Source organism: Erithacus rubecula (genome assembly GCF_903797595.1).
Source record: "Erithacus rubecula genome assembly, chromosome: 2".
Classification (NCBI taxonomy): Eukaryota; Metazoa; Chordata; class Aves; order Passeriformes; family Muscicapidae; genus Erithacus; species Erithacus rubecula.
This window is the reverse complement of record NC_136685.1, coordinates 84,919,443-84,943,272: the sequence shown is the minus strand read 5'-3', so window position 1 is coordinate 84,943,272 and position 23,830 is coordinate 84,919,443. Positions and strand designations below refer to the sequence as shown.

At 34.4% G+C, this 23,830-nt stretch overlaps 1 protein-coding gene across 2 annotated transcripts in view; it reads right to left on the bottom strand.

Annotated features, from left to right (window-relative positions):
* The window catches only part of LRPPRC (leucine rich pentatricopeptide repeat containing), a gene marked incomplete at its 5' end in the record, with an annotated part of 84,512 nt that overhangs the window by 51,583 nt on the left and 9,099 nt on the right, over positions 1 to 23,830 (bottom strand). Inside the window, 15 exons of one of the 2 annotated variants that reach the window (XM_079333103.1) lie at positions 948 to 1,005; positions 3,203 to 3,230; positions 5,862 to 5,931; positions 9,013 to 9,106; positions 9,605 to 9,723; positions 15,397 to 15,504; positions 15,585 to 15,690; positions 15,966 to 16,108; positions 16,874 to 17,018; positions 18,039 to 18,165; positions 18,634 to 18,720; positions 19,272 to 19,330; positions 19,421 to 19,542; positions 20,221 to 20,343; positions 22,529 to 22,728. In XM_079333103.1, the coding sequence (XP_079189229.1) occupies positions 948 to 1,005; positions 3,203 to 3,230; positions 5,862 to 5,931; positions 9,013 to 9,106; positions 9,605 to 9,723; positions 15,397 to 15,504; positions 15,585 to 15,690; positions 15,966 to 16,108; positions 16,874 to 17,018; positions 18,039 to 18,165; positions 18,634 to 18,720; positions 19,272 to 19,330; positions 19,421 to 19,542; positions 20,221 to 20,343; positions 22,529 to 22,728 (1,589 nt within the window). Of the gene's footprint in view, positions 1 to 947; positions 1,006 to 3,202; positions 3,231 to 5,861; positions 5,932 to 9,012; positions 9,107 to 9,604; positions 9,724 to 15,396; positions 15,505 to 15,584; positions 15,691 to 15,965; positions 16,109 to 16,873; positions 17,019 to 18,038; positions 18,166 to 18,633; positions 18,721 to 19,271; positions 19,331 to 19,420; positions 19,543 to 20,220; positions 20,344 to 22,528; positions 22,732 to 23,830 lie in introns of both variants that reach the window. The other variant, XM_079333104.1, reaches the window with a different exon arrangement.

Here is a 23,830-nt window from a genome sequence, read left to right as displayed (position 1 = left end):
GTGGTTTGGGAGCACATATCTAACTGGTGAGTGAAAGGAATATTAATTATTTTCAGACCTAGTGACAGCTTTTCAGTACAGAATCTTACTTCAATCTATTTTTTTCCACTACTGTGTGACAGAAGTGGTACTGCCCAAGGCCTTCCCCCCCTTTCCTGCCTGCTACCCCAAATAGTTGCCACAAATATTTTGTCATTGCTCAAAAGAAAAAACAGATTTCTAACACTTTGCATATTTATTCTGTACATTTTACCCATTATATTCTATTCCCAAGCTACATTAAGTATTATAATATTAATATAATAGCATACAAAAAATATTTTAACCATTAGAACAAGAAGAAACTGACGATTAGCCAATGAAAGTTAAGATGAACAGATTTAATCAAATTATGCTGTTTCTTATCTATGCAGTGCAAAAATATGTGGGGTCTACCTCTTCCCAAAACAGGAAGAGCATCAAGTACTGTCTTCTCAAAGATTAGCTGTCCCCTTGCCCCCCTGCCCCTGTGTTTAAACAAAAACACATTAAATAAAAAAGTATACTCATTTCAAGGCAGAAGATTTGGGATATTAAGTACTGTTTTGCCTCACAAAATCAGCACCTTTACTACTAAAGGTAATACTAGGTTGAAAAACTGCCTTTTTTTTCCCCTAAGTATTTAAGCACCGATACTGTATTCCTTCTAAATCTCTGTTTCGATCTATAAATTTAGAAAAATTAATCATTATCAGCAAGATTCATTTATAATTCTAAAAAAAATATATATCTCGTGGATCTCACAGAATATGCTCTGATTATTTGAATCAGGATTTTACCCAACATGTTTTCAAATTTCACTTTCAAAAAGAAGCAATCAGTGTTTACTGTTGTAATCCCTCAAACCCATCATTACACAGAAGAACGGATTTGTGGATAAGTTACAATCATAGAAATTGAAACTCTACCAGTTGGTCCTGGAGGCGTCAGGCAATAACGTTCATCCTTGTACAACAGTTCTGTTATCTGGTAAGACAGAATAATCGTACATTGCAGCCAAAAGAAGCAAGCAAGGACAAATAGTATCTGAAATTGAATTCTCAAAATAATAAAGCATCTCTCTGTTAAACTATTATTCTTTACTACATCATAGTCATTCCCTAAGAAACATAAAGGGGTTTTTTGGTAAATAATAGGGTTTTTCTTGAAAAAATATTGCCAACAGAAATGCTTTCTGAGGTATAGCATTAAGAGAGAGAACTCTCTAGTATTCTGTTTATATATCATTCTACAGGAAGTTAGCTATCCTAAGATACTGCTTAAAGCGTGCCACTCCTGAAGATGCTACAATTATGTTCCAATTTACAGAAAGGCTGAGATTGTCCTAAAAAGCTTCTTATTTTTTATATCTGAAAGAAGAAGGAAAAAAAAGGAAAAATGTTTATCATGCTCTGCTAGAATTAAGGTAACTATTACAGCTAGTTGTAAATAAGCTGCTGTAAATAAGTGCAATTTCAAATGCATTTATAAAAATTAATTGTAATCAACTACATTTGGCACTCATTTGATCCATATGATGCAAACCAAAGAAATATATAGATTTTACTTGCTCTAAAAGAAAAGAAGCCCCCATATCTTACCTACAAATACTTTTACCTAAACAGAATCACTTTAAAAATAATTTGACTGTTCTTAAGGAAATTAAATAATTTTTATTAATTAAATCTTCAGTTAAAAACCGAAATTGTGTTTTAAGAATTTTTGGTTTATCTCCTATGATTCTAGAATGCAATCTCAGAGATGTCAGGAGATGCATTCTCTGCCACTTAAAACTGCCAAAGTGCTGTGCTTTAAGTAAGGACAAAAGAAAAGGAACCCTCATCTTCAATTATTGATGAAAATGGATAAATACAGAAAATACCAAATGTGCAATTGAATATCTTATCTATCACTTTTCTACCAACACCATGGACACTGTTCACAGTTAAACTACAGCTTTTTTCTCCCCTTTTCCTGTCATCTTCCTATGACAAATCGATACACTGCAATAAAATTCAAGGAAGTCACAACAGTACTTCTGAATCAAATGTAAGAAGACTAAAAGGGATGAATTATAGAAAAAAAAAGTGCAATATTATTTCTGTTTCTAGATGTCCATTTATTTCCCAAGTTAGCATTTCTTACTTTACAAGTTCAATGCATGTATTTACTCTTAAACTTAGTCAAGACAACAAAATTTATTTTTCTTCCATTGTCATAAAGAGCAGAATTAACCCTACATATTTTTTCACACGTAGACCACCATTACTTTGGCTCTCTGCCTTTCAAAATTATTATATATAAGAGACCCTCTTTTTTCTTTCCCTGCTCTCCCTTTTTTTTTTTTAATGCAAAAAAGGAAAGAGAGAGGCAGCAGACATAAACATCCTCTCACCAGAATCACATAACAGTAAAAGGTAGTAAAATGCAAAAAAATCCTGCACTGATTTTATGCAAATCATTGATCAGTGGCTTTCCAAATCTCAATTTCCATTTCATTCCAAGATTTCTTTGTGAAATCTTAAATGTACTTTTACTAATCAGCAGTTACAGTACTGAAGAATAACAACAAAAAGCACAGTGCATCCCTTCCCAAATTCTGAAACCACATCCAAAGCATATCTGCCAACATCTCCTCTATTCTCTGTAATGACCAAGTTATACTGCAATGTCTTTCTAATGAAGCCATAATGTAGAGTCAGAAATATGATCAAAAATTTCCCTTTGAGTTCATCCAGTTAATTTCTTTCATCTGGCTTTGACTTCAATGCTTTAAGTCATATAGCAGAAACTTTGAAAAACTAAGTCTGCTTCACTATTTTATTAGTACCAACGTGAGGAGAGGAAGAAAGTTCAGGAAAGGCATCAAAGTGAATTGATGCCAGATGGCACAACCATGGCAGACTTTGTTCCAGAAGCTACAACCACTTTCAGCTGTAAGTGCATTGATCTAGAAATTGCAGTGGAATAAGCTAAATGATATGGTAACACCACACTTGATTTTTCACTATTTCACTGTCTGATTTGAAAACTTGGTTTGATATACTTGTCTGATCTGCCACTGGCAGAAGTCTTGCTCAAATTAATCAGGTCTACAATTTTCAATCTCAGAATTCAGATTTACAAGAATGCACCATAAACATGCAATGCCTAAAGAATCTTGATTTTATTTATCATCACTTACCTTGCTCCATAGCTGTACATCATCTGAGCTGAAGAGGGCAGCAAAGGATAACAAATTAAAAGCAACAACATTATTTCACTTTTGTAGGTCTCTCTAATGCAACACAGAAGATTAACACTGAGGATTTAGATGAAATTAAAGTACAATAATTGCCACATACTGTTTAAATTAATTATGTATAGAATAACTTTAGAACTTTTTACTATACTCGATATGGCCATAATTTCTGCTAAAAAATATTTAAATAATGCAACATTATTTTTATCACTTATGACTAGAAAGTGTTATAGTTTTGGTCTTGGTTCAATTTTTTATCATATCTTATTTTTTTAAACATACCTAATTTTTTTGTTTTAGACTTTTCTATTTAGCATTTCAAGAAAATAAGCTTCACTCAAACAAGCTGCACTTAACACAGAAAACACTTGATACATGGAATTTTCTAATAAAAAAAATTCTAACTGTCCTGTGCATCAGACTTTCAATACACAAAGAAAACTGCAGGTAGCTATTAAAGGATTTATACTATGCAAAAGAGAGTAATCAAATCTCTTAAGGTATAATGTTCATTATAGTGAGAGGAACATGTAATATTTTAAACGTAGAAAACAAAACACAGAATTTCTCTCATCATAGATTGAAAAAAGACTTGAGGAATAACACTTCTCTGTACATCATGAGGTTACAACCAAAAATCCTGTCAACCAGTTCACTAAACTATAAAACCCCTGACATCTTAATGTTAACCACCTGTCTCAAGTATTAAAAATCTGATGTTGTCCTGTAATTCACAGAACTCCAAAATTCTCAACAGAAGCTATAACTTTTCAAGAACTGTAACTTTCCAACAGCCATAAAACAGCATTAACATAGGCAAGGGTAAGAGAACAAAAACTTACTACACAATTTTATCTTCCTGTAATTCTCATTAGAGGAAAATAAGATGTCAGTCTGAACAGATGCACAAAAACTTGAATGCATTCATAGAAGTTTAGGTTTTTATTTAGGATGTTCAAGCCTATGAAGCATTTGTTCTTTCTGTGCAACTGCCACTTGTATTTGAAAATGAGTCAAATGCAGGTCGACACAGAGTGAAAAGAAAATGCCATCTGTGAGGTTAGTTAAGCTTTGTTGGGTGAACTCACTCCACCACTGACAGGATGACAATGAACTGCAGATATCAAATGCATCAATTTCCTAAAGTACTTGACTCTGAAATAGTAATGGTACATCAGGCAAATAGAATGGGAATACTTTGAAGCAGTTACCAGAGAAGAGCAGTTTCAACAGAAATCCATAAACTAGTCTGCCACAGACATTGTTTGTGTGTCCCTGGCATCCCTACCCTGTACTTTTGTACTCCAATCCTGAACTTTGTTCATTTGAACACTCAAGACCTGCATTTAGCCATAAAATTTTGCTGCTGTCTTTACAAAACCTACAAATACTCTTTCTTCTACCATACCCTCAAGTTTCATGCTCAGGCTGTTCTAGCCATTACGTTTAAAACAGAAAATGCAACATGAGTGGGAATGCTTTCAGAAATAATGTAAGGGTAAAACCTGAGCACAGGCGACCTTAAACACAGTGTGTGAAACCAGGCAGCAAGAAAGGCAAGCAAAAGTATAATATGGAACAGATAAAGAAAAGTTATGCCCCACTTAAAGGTGGTAAGGCAAGCTCCAGTAAAAAGTGGAAAAAAACCACCACTACCCCATCCCAAAAAAAACCCCACCAAAGGACCCGACCTTAATTTCCATCAGAATTTGGATTTTTTAGCCCAGATGTCCAATAACTGTTGCAGTAAGACCAGCAGGAACTGTTTCTACTATGAGAAGAGTAACTGTTTCACTTGAGCAGACTATAATTCTTGGCAACTAGTTTGCTAAATGCTGACATTTTAGAGATACTTCAAACCACATTCTGCACACCAGCACAGTTCCCCAGCGGCAGGGATATTCCAGACTAGCCTTGGTTGTGTGTGGTAAACATTAGCACGGTTTGCTTTCTAGTGAAAGTCCTACTTCAGTTGGATATTTATCTATACTTACAGAGAGCAAATGGTTTAGACAATTTATTAGTTAAATTAATACATAAGCTTAGGACAACCTTGGAAATTCACAAGGAACAGGACCATTGTGAACACAAGGTCCTGGCAATGTAGCTCAGAACCAGGTGCTCCATGTGAGTGTTCAGGAGCCATTTTAACCCAGAGGGCACAGAATGTTAACAGATGTAGCAGAATATGCCAGGCTCCTACTATTTCGTGTTCATCAAGAACCCTAATTCTTTACTAGCTAATAGTGATAATCTTTAGGGAATTTTTAAATTAGCACAGCTGTCAATAAAAAAAGTGAATCAAGTTAAACCCCCACATGTTTGTTACGCGAAGTTTATATACTAGCAAATAGCACAGAACAAAGAATAATGAAATTCTTTTTCATCTACTATATATAATGTTTCAAGTGTATGCTCATAGCAAAGGCAAGGAAAATGAGGGAAGCAGGGAGGAACGACACTATCTTCTACTAGACTTGGAATGCTACTTTTAAAACATGGAGCAGGGGGCAAAAGACTGGGCAGACTTGTGCTCAACAAGACAAAACAGAGAAGGAACTTTTTTACATAGGAAAAAAAAGTATTCATATAACAACCTTACCTTTTAAAACCCAAAATGAGGCTGTTTCTAAATAGACGACTATCAATAGCAGGTGTGTTTTCTGAAGACACTGTAAACAAAAGCAATGTTTCTCAATAGGCATTGTCAAAAAAATCCCTGAACTGCAACAGCTCAGCAGATCATGCAAATAGACCACCACTTGAAAAGCTCCTTCAGTAGTTTACTAAATGCTGACAAACATTTATAAACCAAGATTTAAAATATCAAAGTGTTTGAAACATCTGATCCATTTCAAAAGCAATCAAATATTCAGAGAGTGAGAAGTCTTCCCTCTACATTTCCTTTAATGTCAATAGTTAATAAATTAGGTTTTATTATGAATTATTAATTGCATAAAGCATTTTTACCTGTAAGAAAGTACAAGACCAATTCCAAAAAGCAAGACAAACCTCAAACAATACTAAACAAGAAAACCTGAGATAATAGTACTGGAACAAAAAAGATCCACTGGTTTGCTAATTGTTTCAGACTGAATACCTGCCTTAAAACAGGTTTGAAATTTCTACCTTCTATTTTTCAAAATAATAGTATGAAATAAAATTTTAAAAATCCAAGTAAAAACCAATGGCACGCTTTCTCAAGTGTTTGCTTCTGCAAATATAAATGCCCTGACAAGAAAGAAAAAGTAGTTCCATCTAAAGTGCTACCCACCGAATTAAATTAAATCTAAGGGGGGAAAAAGAGACAAATATACAGTTCTACATGTTGTTATATACAGTAATATTTGAACAGAAAGGAAAACTGCAAAATCACTTAAAATTAGATGTCCCTGAGAGGTCATTTACAGTTAAGTTTCATGTCCTCATTTTTACATAATTTCTTGACTGAATATTCCATAGCATTCTACCTTCTTCCTGTAGAATTGCTATCTCTCCTTCCAGCACCATAGATCAGCAAAGAAAAAAATACAGTAGTGGGTGCATTTATGTCCTGCATAAAGTTATCATCTCACTTCAGCATCAAAATGGAATTAACTGCTGTAAAAACCTGACTGCACGGGCCCTTTCAGCAAGGGCTGCAATATGGTAGAAGATAACCAAAATAAAAACACCAGCTCTAAAAGAACTTGGGAAGTCAGAGGCAAGAACATGCTAAGAGCACTTCCTTAGTCTAACTCCAGTTTCAAATGCTGGAACACTTCTTTTTATTTGAGAACCTCAGTTAAAGTTGGTTTCAAGACACCCTCAATACAAATTCTTCTCCAGCAGTATATTAAACTTTTTGCTCACAAAAAGACGAGCAGAAAAGCATCTTAGTATGCTCAGCTGCTGCTGACAATCGGCAACCTGGTTTCCTTAGCAACAAACAAGTCTGAGAAAATCAAGGGGCTGACAATGAAGTGGAATGGAACGGCATGATAAAGGGAAAAAGCGGCTCTCAGGTACACTGCCTTATGTGCCCAGATTCCTCAGCTGATGCTTCGGAGTTTTCATCTTGTCAGTGGCAGAAATCTATACATTATAAGGCATGAGAAGCTGAATCAATACCTAGATAGCAGCCAGCATTAATAACCAACCTTTGCCTCCTCTGACTACACTGATGAGACAATCTCAAACTATTTTCCATACTGCATCTATTTTTCTCTCTTTGTAATACTGCAAAAGGAGACAAGTCAAAAAGAAGAAAAAAAAATCAGCTGTTTAATATCTGTGCCTTATCATCACATAGGTGCTAATTAGATTTACTAGCATTCATTTCAGCTTGGTAAACTATTTACGGAGTAGCTTCCTTTAAAGCTCAAGTTCAAAGAAATTTGATATGTCTCCATGAATTATTAACCCTGGTCTTTGTAAACAGAAATACCACTACAAGATTTAAATTCAACTCACACACAATGGCTAAATGATATACTATGTGATACTAATTTTGTGACAGTAAGACAGAATTCAACTTGGTCTATGTGCCTGTGCAATACTTGAGATATATACATTTACCATACATCAGGCATACATGCATTTGTGTCTCACAATACATTAAAACCAGACTGTTTCAGTTAACCAGAATGAATGGAGGGGTCTACATGTTTCATGGAGAAAAAAAAAACCCAGACTATTTCACATTCCAGAAGAGATTTCATTGTTGTTAATAAACAGTTCTCCTTTGAAAAAAATGTCAAAGTTTTTTTAGGTACTTCATTTTTTTAGGGCAAATGCCTGGGTTTATGCTTTTTTTTTTTTTTTTTTTTCTTTTTAAATAAAACCAAACAAAATACTGGCAAAATGTAAGGTGAATCTTGAAAATTCACTAATTGATAATTCTCCAATACCAAAATCACATCACTGATTAGTAAGTACTCAATTTTCTCATCTGCAACACAAAAGCTGCAGCAAGCAACTGCTTAAGCTTCTCCCTGAGCCTTGAACAAATAAAACTCTTGTTTCATTTTTCTGTATCAGATTTAGTCCAAGTTTAGGTATTTTATTAATATCTCAATATACTAGGAATATAAACACAATTTATTTAAACTTCAAAGAGAATCACATATTCCTACTTAACCAAGCAAATGATCCTATCCCATACATTCAGTCAATGACACAAATTAACATTTGCAAGCACTGAGCATCAGAACAGTCTTTGAAGAAAACTCTTAAACATGCTACAATTCAATGCCTAATTAACCAATCGCATTTATACACAACTTTCACTACGAAGAGATCAGCAGAACACCCTCAGGTTAAAAATCTGATGGTCACTGACATTAAAGTTGGTTCTTTCATGAGTAACTCTGTGGTACTTCAGAGCTGTATCACTTCTACAGTCACTGATGCTGCAAACAAAAGCAATCCCAGCACTAACCACCTCATAAGCCTTGTGAAAAACAAATTCTTTGCTTAAGCTCTCTAAGTGCAAGAATGTCACACTCCTGTCACAATCACAGTAAAGCTGTTATTTGCAAATAACTTGTATGTAAATCTTATGGCCAGGTTCAATGCCAAAGGAGAATTTAAACTACGATTTATGGCTCAGAATTGGCAGTTTCAATCTGACAAGTCATCATAGGACACCTCACATGATAAGCACTTTGCTCAAGTTCTCCACATACGTTGAAACCTCAGACAAATCTCTTAGCCTACAACCAATCCTCAATATCACCTAGCACACAGTAACAAGCAACATGAAAAATACTCACGTATAGAAAGAACTTTGTCCAGTCTCCCATTCAGTGCTTCACTTCTTAGTTCTGCTGTATAGAGCCCAACACTTTCAAACAGGCAGTCATTTTCCTAGAGAAAAAGCAACCAACCATGGAACTCTACATGGAGAAGACCTTCTGATACCTCATACTTCTGTACACTTCCTTCCCAAAGGTAGCTGTTGAGAACACACAAGGTGCTCTACAGGAGTTTATACAGCAGCCAAACAAGTTGCTACTGATCCAAATTTTTTTAAAATCAACTGCAAGACACAAAGTTACAAAAGGCAGAAAGACTGGGACACTTAAACTCATTCATTTACTTTTCCAGTTCAGAAAACAAAAAGGTACTAGGTCTGGAGCAATATACTTTGGTTAGCTATGAAGAAATAAAAGCAGCAGGAGGAAGACATGATAAACAAACTATCGCTGCAACAATTGTTTGAATAATATTCTAAATATCCTGCACAGGCTTCATCATATCAGGTTCAGTGTTTCCCAGCACTACTGGGATCTAAAGCCCTCACAGAGAACATAATATAAGAAGCCATGTAATAGCCATTTTTTCAAATTTTACATGTAAACTTACCTTCAGCTGGGCATGGGCAGTTTCAGTATCAGCAAAGTTTTTAAAAACATAGTCTGTATATGTTTCTGCATCAAGGTCCACCCCCAATTTATGCATCATTTTGAGGACCTCAAAGATACCTGTCAAGGCAAAATTAATAAGGCTAAGCATTCAGAAAAATGAAAACCTGATAACCAACATACAAAAATAAATGTTGCTTTACAAAAAATGGAATTGTTTCCTCAATTTCCCTCCTTGAAATTGCTATGAAAAATCCTGCATTTTAGTATTAACATAATTCTTAACTGTGAAACTTAAAATATATTTACAAAACTTCTTATTCTGTGCAGTACTACAAAAACCATCAAAGTTCCGTTTGGAAATGGGTATTATACAAAGTTATTTTCTAACATAGCAAATATATGAGTTATGTTTGCAGAACATCCTACAGAGCTATGTACCAAAATATCCATATTATTGTGCATAAAAAACAAATCTGAAGTTTGCTGTAAAGTACATAAACTCAAGATATAAATACATCCTTCAACACATTATGCATTCTCAATTTTGTTCCCAGTACCCAACTCTGATTAGCATTAGTGTTCAGGACTTTTCTCTGGACTTGTTTAATAGTAACATATTTGTAATCAAATTGCTGATTACTCTGCAACACATCAAACTGGAAATTCAGAAAAAGGCTGGAGTCCCCCAGGCCCACTGAAGTACACTGTAACTTCACCAGGGTTCACATAGTGTCATACAACTAGACTGTGCATCACTTCTGTAGAGTCACATTTGAAGACACCACATACCAAATAATAATAGTCCAGCAACTATAATGTAGTTTCAGAGTATGTCATTCTTTTTAACTGCTCACACTCTTCTGATTTGTGGAAACTTCTTACAGTAACCTTAGCTACCAAAACTCTGAACCCCTGTCAAAACCAATACAGGTATAATCATTTTTTGCTGGTCTAAAAATGATTTGTCAGTTGCTGCAGGACACCAGTACCAAACAACATATGTTTTTTTCAACTTGCATTTCATACTTATTACTTTAAAAATGTCCAAAGTCCCTGTCTTTGCCCTGGAGTGCCACCTATGGAAAAGTGACACTTCCATGAATATTTTATGCAGTGCACTATGGTGCAAATAATCAAATGTGAATTCCCTTTGAGCACTTGAAAATACATGCAGGCAAGTCACACTAGATTAAAGTCGCATCATCTGTTCGAGTTTGCCTTAAACAAAACTCTGATTTTGGACCAGAATCTGCAAAAATATGAATAAAGAATTAATTACACTAAGTCTTTCTTTATACCTTTCAAATGTTGACAGCTAGTTTTATTTCATGTTTTCAACATCCCAGAAAATATATTAAGTCCTTTTATGCTGAAACCTTTTAAAAAATAACTAACACTAAAAAGTAGTTTGAAGACCAAGAACTGGACCCCACAGTGAATAAAGTGTGGTGCACTCAGGAGGTTTGAGCTCAAGCCTGTATGCAGAAGAGTGCAGAAAAAAAGGCTTGTTAAGCATCCCCATTCCCTAGCAGACAGACTAGGGCACATTTCCTGAGCAGGAAAGAGGAGGTGTGAGAAACAGAACACCAGCACAACACCAAGATACCACAGCCATACTGCACCAAAGTAATTGCATAGCAAAAGTAATTGCAAACTGAAAATGAAAACGTGTGGCAGCATTTTTCTTTTTTAAAGTGGCTGATGTACAATTTTGGGGGGGGGGACAGAAGATTAATGAAACAAGCACAGAGTCCTATGGTTTTGCATACATTTTCTACCTCACCAAAAGCAGAACTACTTTATAGTCAAATAAACATCTTCCACAATAATAAGCAATGGAACATTTCCATTTCAGTTAAAAAGATTGGAGCATTATGTACGTGGACTTCCATAAATTCTTTGCTTCTCATACTGGAAAACACACTGACCTCTTCTCTCTCCCCCCAAACAAAAAGCAGACTAAAAAAGAAAGGCACAAAAGTGCAGTCATGTTCATGCTGAACAATGATCTCACAAACTTTTTTGAGAACAACCCCCCAAATATATATGTGCATTGATTTAGAAAATATACACATGTGTAAAACTGTACTGATATATTGTGGGCATTATCAAAAATACAAGAAAATAGAGAGCCGAAAAGGATAAAATATTTATTTGCTAACACTCACAACCCAATGGATTGCCTTGCACACCCCACTCTAGAGACCATTGATCCAGAAGACTGGGCATGACTAAAACTCCCAGTAAAGTCTTTTGGTCATCTCCCTGCTTGATGAAGAACAGGCTTTTTGAGATCTTAGGCTGGCATATGTAAGTACACAGGAGCTGAGTATACAAAATCAAATAAGAGAGTAGAAAGAAGACAAACAGGAAACAAAACATACAACTTCTTTTTGTCAATACTGGAAACAGCATTCAAAAACCACAACAGAAAACAGATTCCAACCTCAAATCAGTATATTGAAGAACAAATACAGGAGAGGTGAACTATGAGGTGGTCATAATATTTATGTGGTTTATGCTTCTCAAAAACTGAGAAGTGGGGCCTGAATTTCAGTCTACCATTCATTTCCTAAGGTTCTCTGAGTTAGATCATGTCTACTCCCTAAAGCAGTCCCAAACAGAGAACAAAATGAATTTCTCAGGCAGTTATGTACAGTTCTACATGTGCAAGGGAAGTTAAATTTGGCTTTAAGCAGTTTTCTGAGGAAACAAAAAAACAAAAACTTCAGTTGAAAAGGTAAGGTCACATTTAGGAAAGCATAGTATTAAGTGTATTTTTGTTGTACTGATCATTTCAGATCCACTCAGAATGCTTTTTGCCAGAATAGTATGTCTATAAAACAGGATTTCAAGCAGTAACTTTGAAATCACCACCCTTAATCCCTTCCGAACCTAGACTCTTATTTTCCAAATTAAAAACTGAATTACCTTTCACCAACCATGAGTTTTGTATGTAACAAGAGTTTACACAGTAGTTCAACAACAGCAGAACCCAAAAGCAACATAGACATTTGTAAAAAGTGCTTTTAAAAATAATATCAAATCATTCAAAGGCAAAGGGAAACTATAAAATATTCAAAAATAAGCCTAAGTTAAACATTTCTGCTTATTTACACTAGGCTGTCCTGATTTTAGTGCATAATCTGACACAAAATGACACTCAGTGCCAGTAACAGATCCACTGCATATTGATCTTTTAAACCCTCCAAGCACTTTTCATTCCTAAAAGCCTAATAAACACTAAGGAAATAAGTATTTACCAGCTCATGTAACAGATGCACATAAAGGCAGAGCCCCACCAGAAATTATTTGCCTGTGTAAAATGACTGAAAAGAACTGTATGCTATTTCAGAGTAGTTATGGTGCATTTAAAAATGGCCTTTTTTAGTCTCATACCTCCTAGCCACCTCTTCACTGCTACTTTTCTTTCAAACACTATTCCGTAATACAGAAATTACAGAATTTTCTTTGATATCCAGTGTTTAAGTTTTGCTGTAATAAATTTTACAGAAACATGTAATTAAACACTGTTATTGGTTATTTGAGTCATACTGTACGTACTGATTCAGATATTTGTACACTGCAGCTCTAGATAGCTTGTTGCTTTTATTCAGATTATTTAGTCCAATCTACACCTATTGTATTTTCATAGTTCTTCCTCAAAGTTCTCTTCCACTACCAGCCTTGCCTATACCAAGACACAAAACTACACACATTACACTGGGCATTACTACTTTGTTAAGAAATTAATTACCTTATTTTATTGTAAGAGATGTGATGTTGTGTCTGTACTTCTGTTCACATTTACTATTCATTTACTATCTGCTGTCACTCTTAGGCTCTCACTGCAGTATGACTGTTGGCTCTATTATTTCCATGAAACAATTTCAGAGGTCTTTTCCCCTATTTACCTTTCTTCAAGTGTATCTGTTGTGTTTTTAAATAGTGGAATTAATTTATTCATTTTTTTATTATTAATTTGGAACAAAATGAATGCAAGCTTACACAGAGGAAGAAGACAACTTGTCTCACTTTTTAGCAAGAATAGTTACACTGGTTCTTCACTATCGAAGCAACTGATCAGCTACCTTCTTACCTAAAGTATTTTAAGAATTGCAAAATCACTGACTTGTGTAGGTATGTACAGAGTGGCAGTGCTTCCAAATTGACAATAAAAACTCGGACAGTGAGTACCAGGCTACAAAAATGAGTGTGCAAATTCACAGCATTATCTTACAGCCATGCAGAAGTATGTGTATGAAATGCCTTTGCAGACAGAAAAACAAAGGCTCTATGGAAAATGGCTAAAGATGCTAGAATTGAGGGATCCTTTATCACTTGTCTTCTCAATTTGCTTACATGACTTCCAGCAGCAAGTACAGTTGCCAAAGCACAGTTGATTTCTGCAGCAGGGAGTCCAAATTAAGGCAACCTCTGATCTTGACAAAGACCAAAAGAAGTACAAAAACCTGAGTTTCTCTTGACACTCAAATGTTTCAATTTTGGGAGCCAAGTCTAAACCTAAAAATACTTCCAGCATCTCTTAGAATTGTGTTAGTGAATTGAAATTTTTCATGGAGTAAATGATAGCAGCTTTTTTCAGTAGGCAGCATCCACACAGAGAAGTATGACACTGATTTCAATTTACTTATTTTTGGTAACACTGTGTTTCAAGTAAGTCACAAAGGACCCAACTAAACACTGCCAGACTTTTAAAATATCATAGAACTTTCAAGGATTTGAAAACCTGGATAAACTTGGGTAGTAGTCTAACAGGAATAGAGCCTAAAGAGTTAATAAAAACTGAATATTGTTTTCACAAAGGCTTTTTAAAAAATACTTGAGACATTTTTATAGCCAGAAACAATTAGGGAATACTTGTTTCAGCATTTCCTCCAAACTGGAATGTGACTGTATATTTAAGATAAAATTGCGATATGAAGAGTCTGCTAAAAGCACTTTTTTTTTGTTTGTGCATTTTGTTTGTCACCCAGTGTCACACTAACAACTCTGCATCTCATTCTAAAGCACATTATACTGTGAGATAAGATGAAAAAGACAGTTTTTTGTTTCCCCAAGGGGGAAGTACTTCTGTTAAAAGCATCTTTTTACAATACCATTCTTCCTGAATTACCAATAACGCAAACCAAAGAATTAGATACTGTACTCTAAAATTTAATATTTTTTCAATTCTTATTCATATCCTGTAGACATCCCCATGTGTAACAGGGGAAAGTATGCTAAATGCTTAAACCTACTTAAGAATCCCAAAGATTGAGCATTTTTGTCCTTCAATCAGTATGCTGTCAGGTCAGGCTCATACATTCAGCAATGTAAGTTCTCCTGCAGTTTTTATGATTGTAACAAAACTCATGTTTAGTTCATCAGGCAAATAATAAGAAGCTGGCTTGAATAAAGGACTGGCTTTGCAGTCCAAGAGAGCTATAATAATGTAACCTTACTTTTAAATTCTTCACTTGGATTTCAGTTTCTTCAAGAGTAAACTGTAAAGAGTAATGAGCAGCATAAAGAACACTGGGATGCAGAAAGAATGTGAAGAGTTAAAAAGATAACTAAACACATCTTTCTATGTCAAGCGAGACTTGAAATTTGTAGAACTATATCACAATCAATTAAGAAAGGAGGTTTTCAAAAAGTCTTTCTGAAGGAAAAATTGTTTGAAATGGGGACAGACATACAGCAAGGGCTTTGTTTAGTTTCTGAAGAATCTCATAGCAGTAAGATTTGTGCACTAAGTCTGCAACCGTGCCACAGGAGACAACTCACCTTTAAGATTATTCTGTTTCTGGTATGCAACTAGCAGCGGCCAGCAATAGTGAGGTCTGAGTGGCAAGGCTTCCTCCTTCATCAGCTTCATCACATCCATGGCCAAGGCTGAAAACATTCACAAAATAATTAAAGAGTGACCAAGTAGTCTAAAGAGCACAGGTAAAATCACTAAATAAGTACAGTACCCAATCTGTTGGTCTCCAAAGCGCAGCGCAAGACAAATGGTAACGGTGCCGAGTGCATCTTCGCTTCTTTTAATTCAGTACAGAATTGCTTCAGCTTGCTCACAGGCTGCAAACAATTTCAAAAATTAATTTAGTTTAATTTCCCAAAATTGTTAAAAATGTCAGATTCTTCTAATGCTTAGAAAATGGATATTACATAAGCCAAGTAAGATTCCTTTGTGAATTTCAATTTACTATTCAAGATGACACAAATAATAAAATTCTTTTCTTCTTGAAGAACTGTGCAACAACTCACCATTTTCAAATTTCACAGTTGCATTAAACTAAATAAATATACTGTTAATATTAGATTAAGAAAAAAAGTATTATTCTTCTGCTTACCAGATCTCTATTTACACAATGTTGCAAGAAGAAGCTACCCTGGTCCAAATCTTCACGTGATAAATGATTTAAAGACTTCAAAATGTTGAAGCTGATATCTTCAAAGCCATGAGTTATCAGAGTCAAACACAGGTTCATTACATCTAGCAATTGAAAAATCAGAGAAAAATAATATTAATAAAATGCATATAACTTTTTCACCTTAAGGTATTAAAATTAATGAAAGCTAAAAGTATCATTAACATACTTTTAAATAAGATTCACAACCCAAATGTGAGACTACCTTTTCCAGAATTATTTATATTTATCAATGAAATTCACTTCTCCCATAAGAGGACCAGGCTAAAAATTACAGAACTATCACTACTGCAGCATGACAGAAGGATAAGGAAAAGAGAAACCAATTTCTAGACACGTCAAAAAAAGAAAAAAATGGATTAAGTATAATTAACAGTCATCAATCAGATTAAACATACAGAGATCCAGAAATTACTTTAAAGGTAGGCAATGAAAAACTACATTCAGCATTTTGCATCCCTTTTTTATGGCAGTCGTGAAGAGCTCTCACAACAGGAATCTTAACAGTGGTGTTTGAAGAACTCCACACTTGGTGCTTTCTTATGAATTTTAGAAAATAAAAAAAATTCATTTTGGTAAGCAAATTATTATAGCTGTTTCATATTTAGATTTTATAAAATGCAATCGAAAACACACAAACATGCAAATTAATCCACAAACTAATGGCACAAATATTCCCTTCCCTCAGTATTCAAGACAAAACTACAAAATTACCTATTTTTGGAAAATTAAGGAAAAACAACAATAAAAACAAAAAAAAAAAAACCAAAACAAGAAAAAAAGGAAAAAAATGTTCTCTCTCCACCCTGCTGTAGGAACCAAGGACATACCTGGAATTAATTCCTTTTCAAATTTTATGCGTCCTTTAATATCCTCGATGTGCTCTGGATATCCAGCCTTGGCAAGGCTAAAAATCACCTGCATCAGAATCCTGTCCATAAGGTACCCTTCAGTCTTCTCAACCTGCTCTAGAGTCTGTAAAAGCAAAATTTATTTAACACTCAAAACAGAGTATTTTTTAAATCAAACAAACATGAAAACATGATTTTTTTTTCTTTTTTAAAATCCCTCATTCAGATATTGGGACGTGGTAGAGAGAAAAAATATGCAAGAAGTATTAAGAGGTACTCAAACATCTTTAGACTGCAAAAAGGACACCTAAAAGGGATATAACAAATAGTTCCTTTCTAATATCCAATAATATATGAAAACACCAGAGGTGTTCTCATTGTAAGATAACTTTCAAAAGAAATTACTTTGTAAAGGGAAGAATGACTAATCAAACATTTTGGGACTCTTTGGAAGAATGTTGGTTGATGAGTATTTGTTTAAGTCACAGAAGAAAATTATATTTCCAATACCTACTTCCTTGATCTGATCCTCTACTACATCCGATTAAACTCCTGACAGAACTTAAGAAAATTGGTTTGATCTATTCGCATTCCTTTGTAAGTATTTTTTTGATTTAAAAAAAAAAAAAAAGAGAGAGAATACTTGAAAAAAAAATCAGCTACAAAAAGGGCTGCAAGGAAGCCTGATCTTACAAATATCTACGTTCACATGAATTAAGAAAAAAAAAAAAAAAAAAAATTAAAAACATTTTTACTGGAAAGATCCTGTGGTTTCAATGGCCAAAGGATGGCTCAACGGCAACAGAATAACGAAGTTTACTTTTTATTTTCATTAATAAATACATAGATGTCTCATATGCATTACCTCTAAAATAACTCCTGAATTATTAAATCTCTCACTGACAAATCTATCTTCCCAGAGTGAAATGCTATTATCAAAAGGCAAGTATTTTTCAGAAATTATAGCATTGCTTTCAGTTAACCAGCTATTTAATTGCAATTAAAAAAAAAATTTAATTACCTCAAAATAGGAGGAAATCAATTTAAAACTCTTTCTTATTCTGTCTGCCCGGACAGGAAGCATTCCAAAGTTATATTGAACAAAAGATCAAACAAGTTGCATTTAAATTCAAATTTGCAATACCTTTTTGATGCTATCAGCATCACCTTTTTCAGCATATACATTCAGCAGTGATAAATAGGTGTCTGGACCTGGTTCAACACCAGCCATCCTCATCACTGAAAGGATGTTTTCTGCACTCTTCATATCTCTAAAAGAATTCAAAGCAAGAATTAATCTTAATGATGTTTATTATGACTTCTACATTTCCTCACTAAATTAATTAGAATTGGAAACAAAGACTGCAACAAGCTCAGAGAAACTTATTTTAACAAAGCAAATCCTGAAAGGTGAAAGTGCAAATCCTTTTAATAATTGTATTACTTAAAATACTCTTTCAGCTTTAACAGACGATAAAGTTCAGAAGTGCAGCAAATTTCTTAAACACTACAATAGTACAGTAATTTATCTTTAAATACATGATTTTTAGACACAAGAAAGATTCTACTTCCTTTGTTAAATAGCTTCTTTGCTTCATAAATATAGAGACAGTCTTCTACACATTATTATTCAAAACCATCACACTATTCTGCAGCATGTTATTTTTTCTGTACAGTATCACTTTATATTTTAGCCAAGTTAACAGTAAAGAGAAGGAATAAAAGGTATAAAACATTACCCTGATCTTGCATGTCCTTTTACAAGGCTACTGAATACTGCCTCAGTGATGGGGAGATCTTTGCTCTTCATGAATCCAAGAATCTTACTGCAAAATACAACACAATTTGTATTTGCAACTTTGGAACATGCAGATGCAATGTGGGGATGGGTGTTTATTTTTATCTTCCTTTTACTTATTTCTCATGCCCCTCAATCACACCGTTACAGCTTAGCCTTGCTAAAATTGTTACAGAGATAGCCAGCAAACTCTGTGTGACAACAAAACCACCAGAATTATTACTATTTGCTCCCTAGCCCACTTTATTCTCAAATGCTTTTCCCAGTAGTTGTGTCCTTACAAAGGCAGGAAACCTTCACAGCCTCACAGTTTTTCATGACAGCTCTAGAAATGAAAAAACAAGTTATTTTCTGAGCTTGATTTGAACACACTGGTCTATCACTTATTTTTATTTTGTTTGTGTAGGTTTTGGCAGTCTCCAGGAAATTGCTCTTCATTGCTTGGTTAAAATGTATAAAATCCCTCTCTGCTTTGCTTATTTTCTATGAATTACACAGAAATCAGTTTTAACATCAGTGTAGGGTATATGAGAAACAGATTTTGTGGAAATCCCTTTAAACATAAATGCAAAAGAATACCTTGCTCCTTCAATGTCACCCTCATTGCAGTAAGCAGCAATCAACCTTTGGTATGTAACCTACAGAAAATAAAAAAGGCAAGTTAATTATTTTAATTCAATAAAGGGAGACTATTGTTAAGAATGAAGATCCTGTGAAAGGGTACCTACTCGATTGGGCTGCACATTAGCTTCCTCCATCCTGGCCAAGAATTCTGTTGGAGAAAACTTGTGCTCATTCTGAAGATAGACTTTAAGCAAAGCATTGTAATGACTTGCATCATACACAGCACCTAAGGAAATATTTCAATCACAATCAATGTAGATTCTCCAAATTCAACACAGTTTCACAGCTTTCTCAGGTAATTAATTTCATGTAAATTTTACTCTGTATGAACTTAGGAGACAGCTTCCTTTTATTCACCTTTGAAATATCAGACATTTATTTAACAGCTTGTGTTTACAAAAGGCTGCAACATATGAAAAGCACAGTAACAGCAATGCTCATGTGCATGGTATTCAACAGTCTATACAGCTGTATTTATTTAACAGATTCAGCAATGCTAGTAAAAAAAATATTCACTTATACATTATCTACACATAAATGATGCACTCACAACAAAAATAACATCTGATAAAACAGCTGGTACTTTAGGAATACTCGGCCCACCAGACATAAAGTTAACATGTAACAGAAAAGTAAATTCAATAATGAAAATCAAGCAAAAGTCCAATCTAAGCATCTTTTTAAAAAGTATTTAGATTAACACCCCTAGATGTCACTATAACCCCCAGAATTAGAAACCAGTCTCACACCTGAATAATAAAATCCACTGTTCATTTACTAGTAAGAACAGCCTGTTCTATAAGCTAACATTTAAACACCATTAAAATACACTGCCTCTCATTACCAAGAGAGAAACTAAAGCACAGAGCTGTTCTTGCAAGAAGGACTAACACACCCAACATACCAAGTTCTTTCATCTTGTCCCACATCATATGGGCCAGTTCTGTTCTTTCAGGTGACAATACCTCTGGTAAGACAGCACCACAGCTTTGTAACAAAAGCAAGGTCTGGTTACTCCCTGGACACCCTGTGAGTGGAATAAAAACACAAATTTCTTCATAAATAATTATGCATTCAATATCAGAAAGAAGATTTGAGATATTTAAACATTTTCTATAAAAGAGAATTTTCTCCAAGACTGAGGATTTTAAATGAACAGAATACCCAAATCATTAAACTACAGCACTACCATGCACTTAGCATAAAAAGATTTATGATGAAACATGCCATTTAGTACAAAAATGAGCTTATCTGAACAGAAATTTTTAGAAGACAACACAAAATTCCTAAACTTAGATTATCTAATACTTTCCACTTCCCAATTCAAGATCCTGATATAATTTCATCCTAACAGGGACATAACTTTCCAGTAAGTTTCTAAAATGTCAAAGTACTTCATACCAATTTAATGCAATTCCAGAACTGGTAGACAGAGACATTCCACACGTGAATTTCCATTTTCAGTTCTGCCTAGGCTTAATACATTACAAATGAGAAAATTTACATCTAGAGAACAGTGAAGAACTGTCAAATTGTCTAGTCACAAAATGACAAAAATGTTAACTATAAACTAGTCTTTGTTGCACTTACTACTATTCCTGAGGAAAAGGCAGAACTGCAGAGAATCTATTACAGATGACCAAATCAGCTGAAGATAATAATTTTTTCTATCCCATCTTTAGATGCAAACTCAGCAATTTCAAATAAAAATGAGAGTTTCTTTGGAAAGCAGCATACTGCCAAGTATGATCATCAATTTGTAATTGATGAGCTTTTAAATGCACACAATTACTTCATGCAATGAAAATGAAAACACATCTTCAGTTTCATAATGCCAGTGCTGCAAGTACTAGTAACATAGTACCTTGAAAGGGAAAAGAAAATCAAAAACTTTTGGCAGTGTGGGCACTGAGAGATGCACGAGATCTACTGCAAACACCTTTTTCACGTATTTTGTGTGTTGTAATTACAAGACAAACAGGACTAACTTTCCACACTTTTGCTAAATCAGTTTCACTATTAATTAATAAATAAGGACTAAATTTTTCATATGGTAATATTTGCCATTTATTCTAATAGCACCTTAGCTAAATCACTTGTGAGGTTCTATGCTTTTATTCTGAAACACAATTACAAAGCCAAAGGAACAGCTTATGAGCGATTAAGATTTTTGTTTGTATGACTTAGAACATGTGGAACTAGTCAAGGTTCATGAAGAACTACTTCCAGAGAGGTTTATAGACAAAATTCTTGCAAACTCACACTCACAAATTAGAGGTTTACATCAAAAAAACAACAAACCAGTCAGAATCAGAAAGGATGTCCCAAGTAAAAAAGAAAAAACTGAATTCAACAGAAAGAGCATGAATTAAAAGTTTGGTCTTTAAACAGTAAAATGCAAAACTTTTAAAAGCACAATGCCAGCTAGACAGGCCATTTCAGTCCAGGGCAATACATAGCAAAGTTTAAAACTTAAGCAAAACAATACACACTGCCATTGATAAATATTGGCAGTAGTACTTAGCAAATACATTCTTTAAATATCTCCACTGACTCATCATAACTGAGGTACCAAACCTCATCAATTGTGGCAGATGGTTTGCAAAATACTAATGTAACCTGCATACTTTAGCCAAAGAGGTAATGAATCTGTCAGAATGGACAATGCCTCAGCTATTTGGTTGTATTTTATTATTTTAAAAAATGAAGCTTTCTTGTCATGAATAACCACAGCTACCTGGGAATGTGGAAACTTGCGGATCGCTTCCAGATTTCCCTGTTGTAGTTCCATTTTAAAACAAATAACATCTTAAGGGCAGCATGTTTCATTACAGACACTTTAAAGATATACTGTGCAAAGGAGACAGTTATGATCCCTGCTCAGAGAGCACAATAGAGTCACATGAGGAAATCACATTACCAGATTAAAAACTGACAATAAGCAAGGCAATATAACATAACTGAAAAGTACACTTTTCTAAGACTTTATAAGTCTTAAAGACAAAAAAACCCAACAATTTGAAAAAGCTAAAATGAGTATTCAAAGCAAAATACTATCTCTCCATCAACATATACAGCAGATCAAACAACACTCAGAGACAAAATACACATCAGAACACTCAATTCATTTTCTTGGCTTGATGAATTCCTTTCCTTGGTTAAACAGCAGCCTGAAATTCAGTTTTATTTTGTTTCAATTGGAAGCAACTTACCTGCTTTGCTTATTTCCTGGAAGATTTTTAGTAGAAGAGCTTTAGGGATGCGGCCAGTTTTTCTGACAGAATTATCCACTTTATTTAATGCCCAGTCAAACTGCCAGGTCGGTCTGGTTCGAACTTCTGAAACTGGTTCTTCTTTGACAGTTCCCTCCTCTTGAGGTGCAAGTGTAAGCAATCTTATTTGGTTCACGTTTCTGCTTTAACAGAAACAAAAAAATAAAGATTACAATTCTGTAAGCCATTTTGGATCTGGACTAGTCACATAATGTCAAAAAGATAATGCACTTCTTGCTGATGAACAGTCTTTAAAACATTCCATTTTAAAATAAACAAAAGTGATTCATTTCAGTGTCTTTCTACTTAAGAAGTCAGTCATACATTTTCTCAGTGACATGTTGCTCTGAGATTTTCAGTTAATTTCACCTCACGAATTAAAGGGTTCAAATAATATTCCCACAAAAATAAAAAGTTTTAAGTCACCCAAGTGCAACAAAACCTGCTATTGTCTCATTACAGTACTCACCAAAACTCTCACAAGGTTTTGAAAAATCTCAAGAACAGTCACAGATCTTTCAGAACACAGTAAATCAAGGCAGCAAATCATACCTTTCTTGTCAATTAAACTGCACAAGAACTAATGCAGAGGTTGTTTTGTTAGACAACAATGACAAACACCAACAGGATCATTCCACATTTTACAGAATTGACAATAACCAGCATGCAGCATCCACCCATTCTGCCATGTAAACCAGACATCAGCAGAGGATTTGTTTAAACATTTATTTTCTCAAAATAAAATATGACAAGAAGCGTAACAAGAAAGTGTTCTTATTTCCAGCAAAGCAACAAAAAAAAGCTTGTTTTTTTTTTTTTAAAGAATAAGTTCATATACACAAGTATTTAAAAAATGCAATATGTGCCACATATGGTTATGAACAGCCTGTGCAGGTGAAATTATCATTACAGACAAGCATTTCAGAAGCCTGTTCTCAATTGTTCTTGCAACTGCGTAAAACAAAGCAGATGATTCTCCTCCAGAATCCTATAAAAAAAAAAAAGTAGTATTTTCTGGGTGGCAAAAACAAGATCCAGCAACTTCTGAAATTACCTTCCCTCATCTCTGGCTCTTCAGCTAAATTTTTGTATGCTTTCTAGACTAGTTTAAAAAAAATCCAAAACGCCAAGTTTGTACTCCCTGCTGTTACAGGTGCCCCAGGAGTGCTACAGAATAATGGCTCCACATTTTATGAAATGGCAACCTAAAAGCCAGGAGTGCTGACATTCTCTACAAAACAA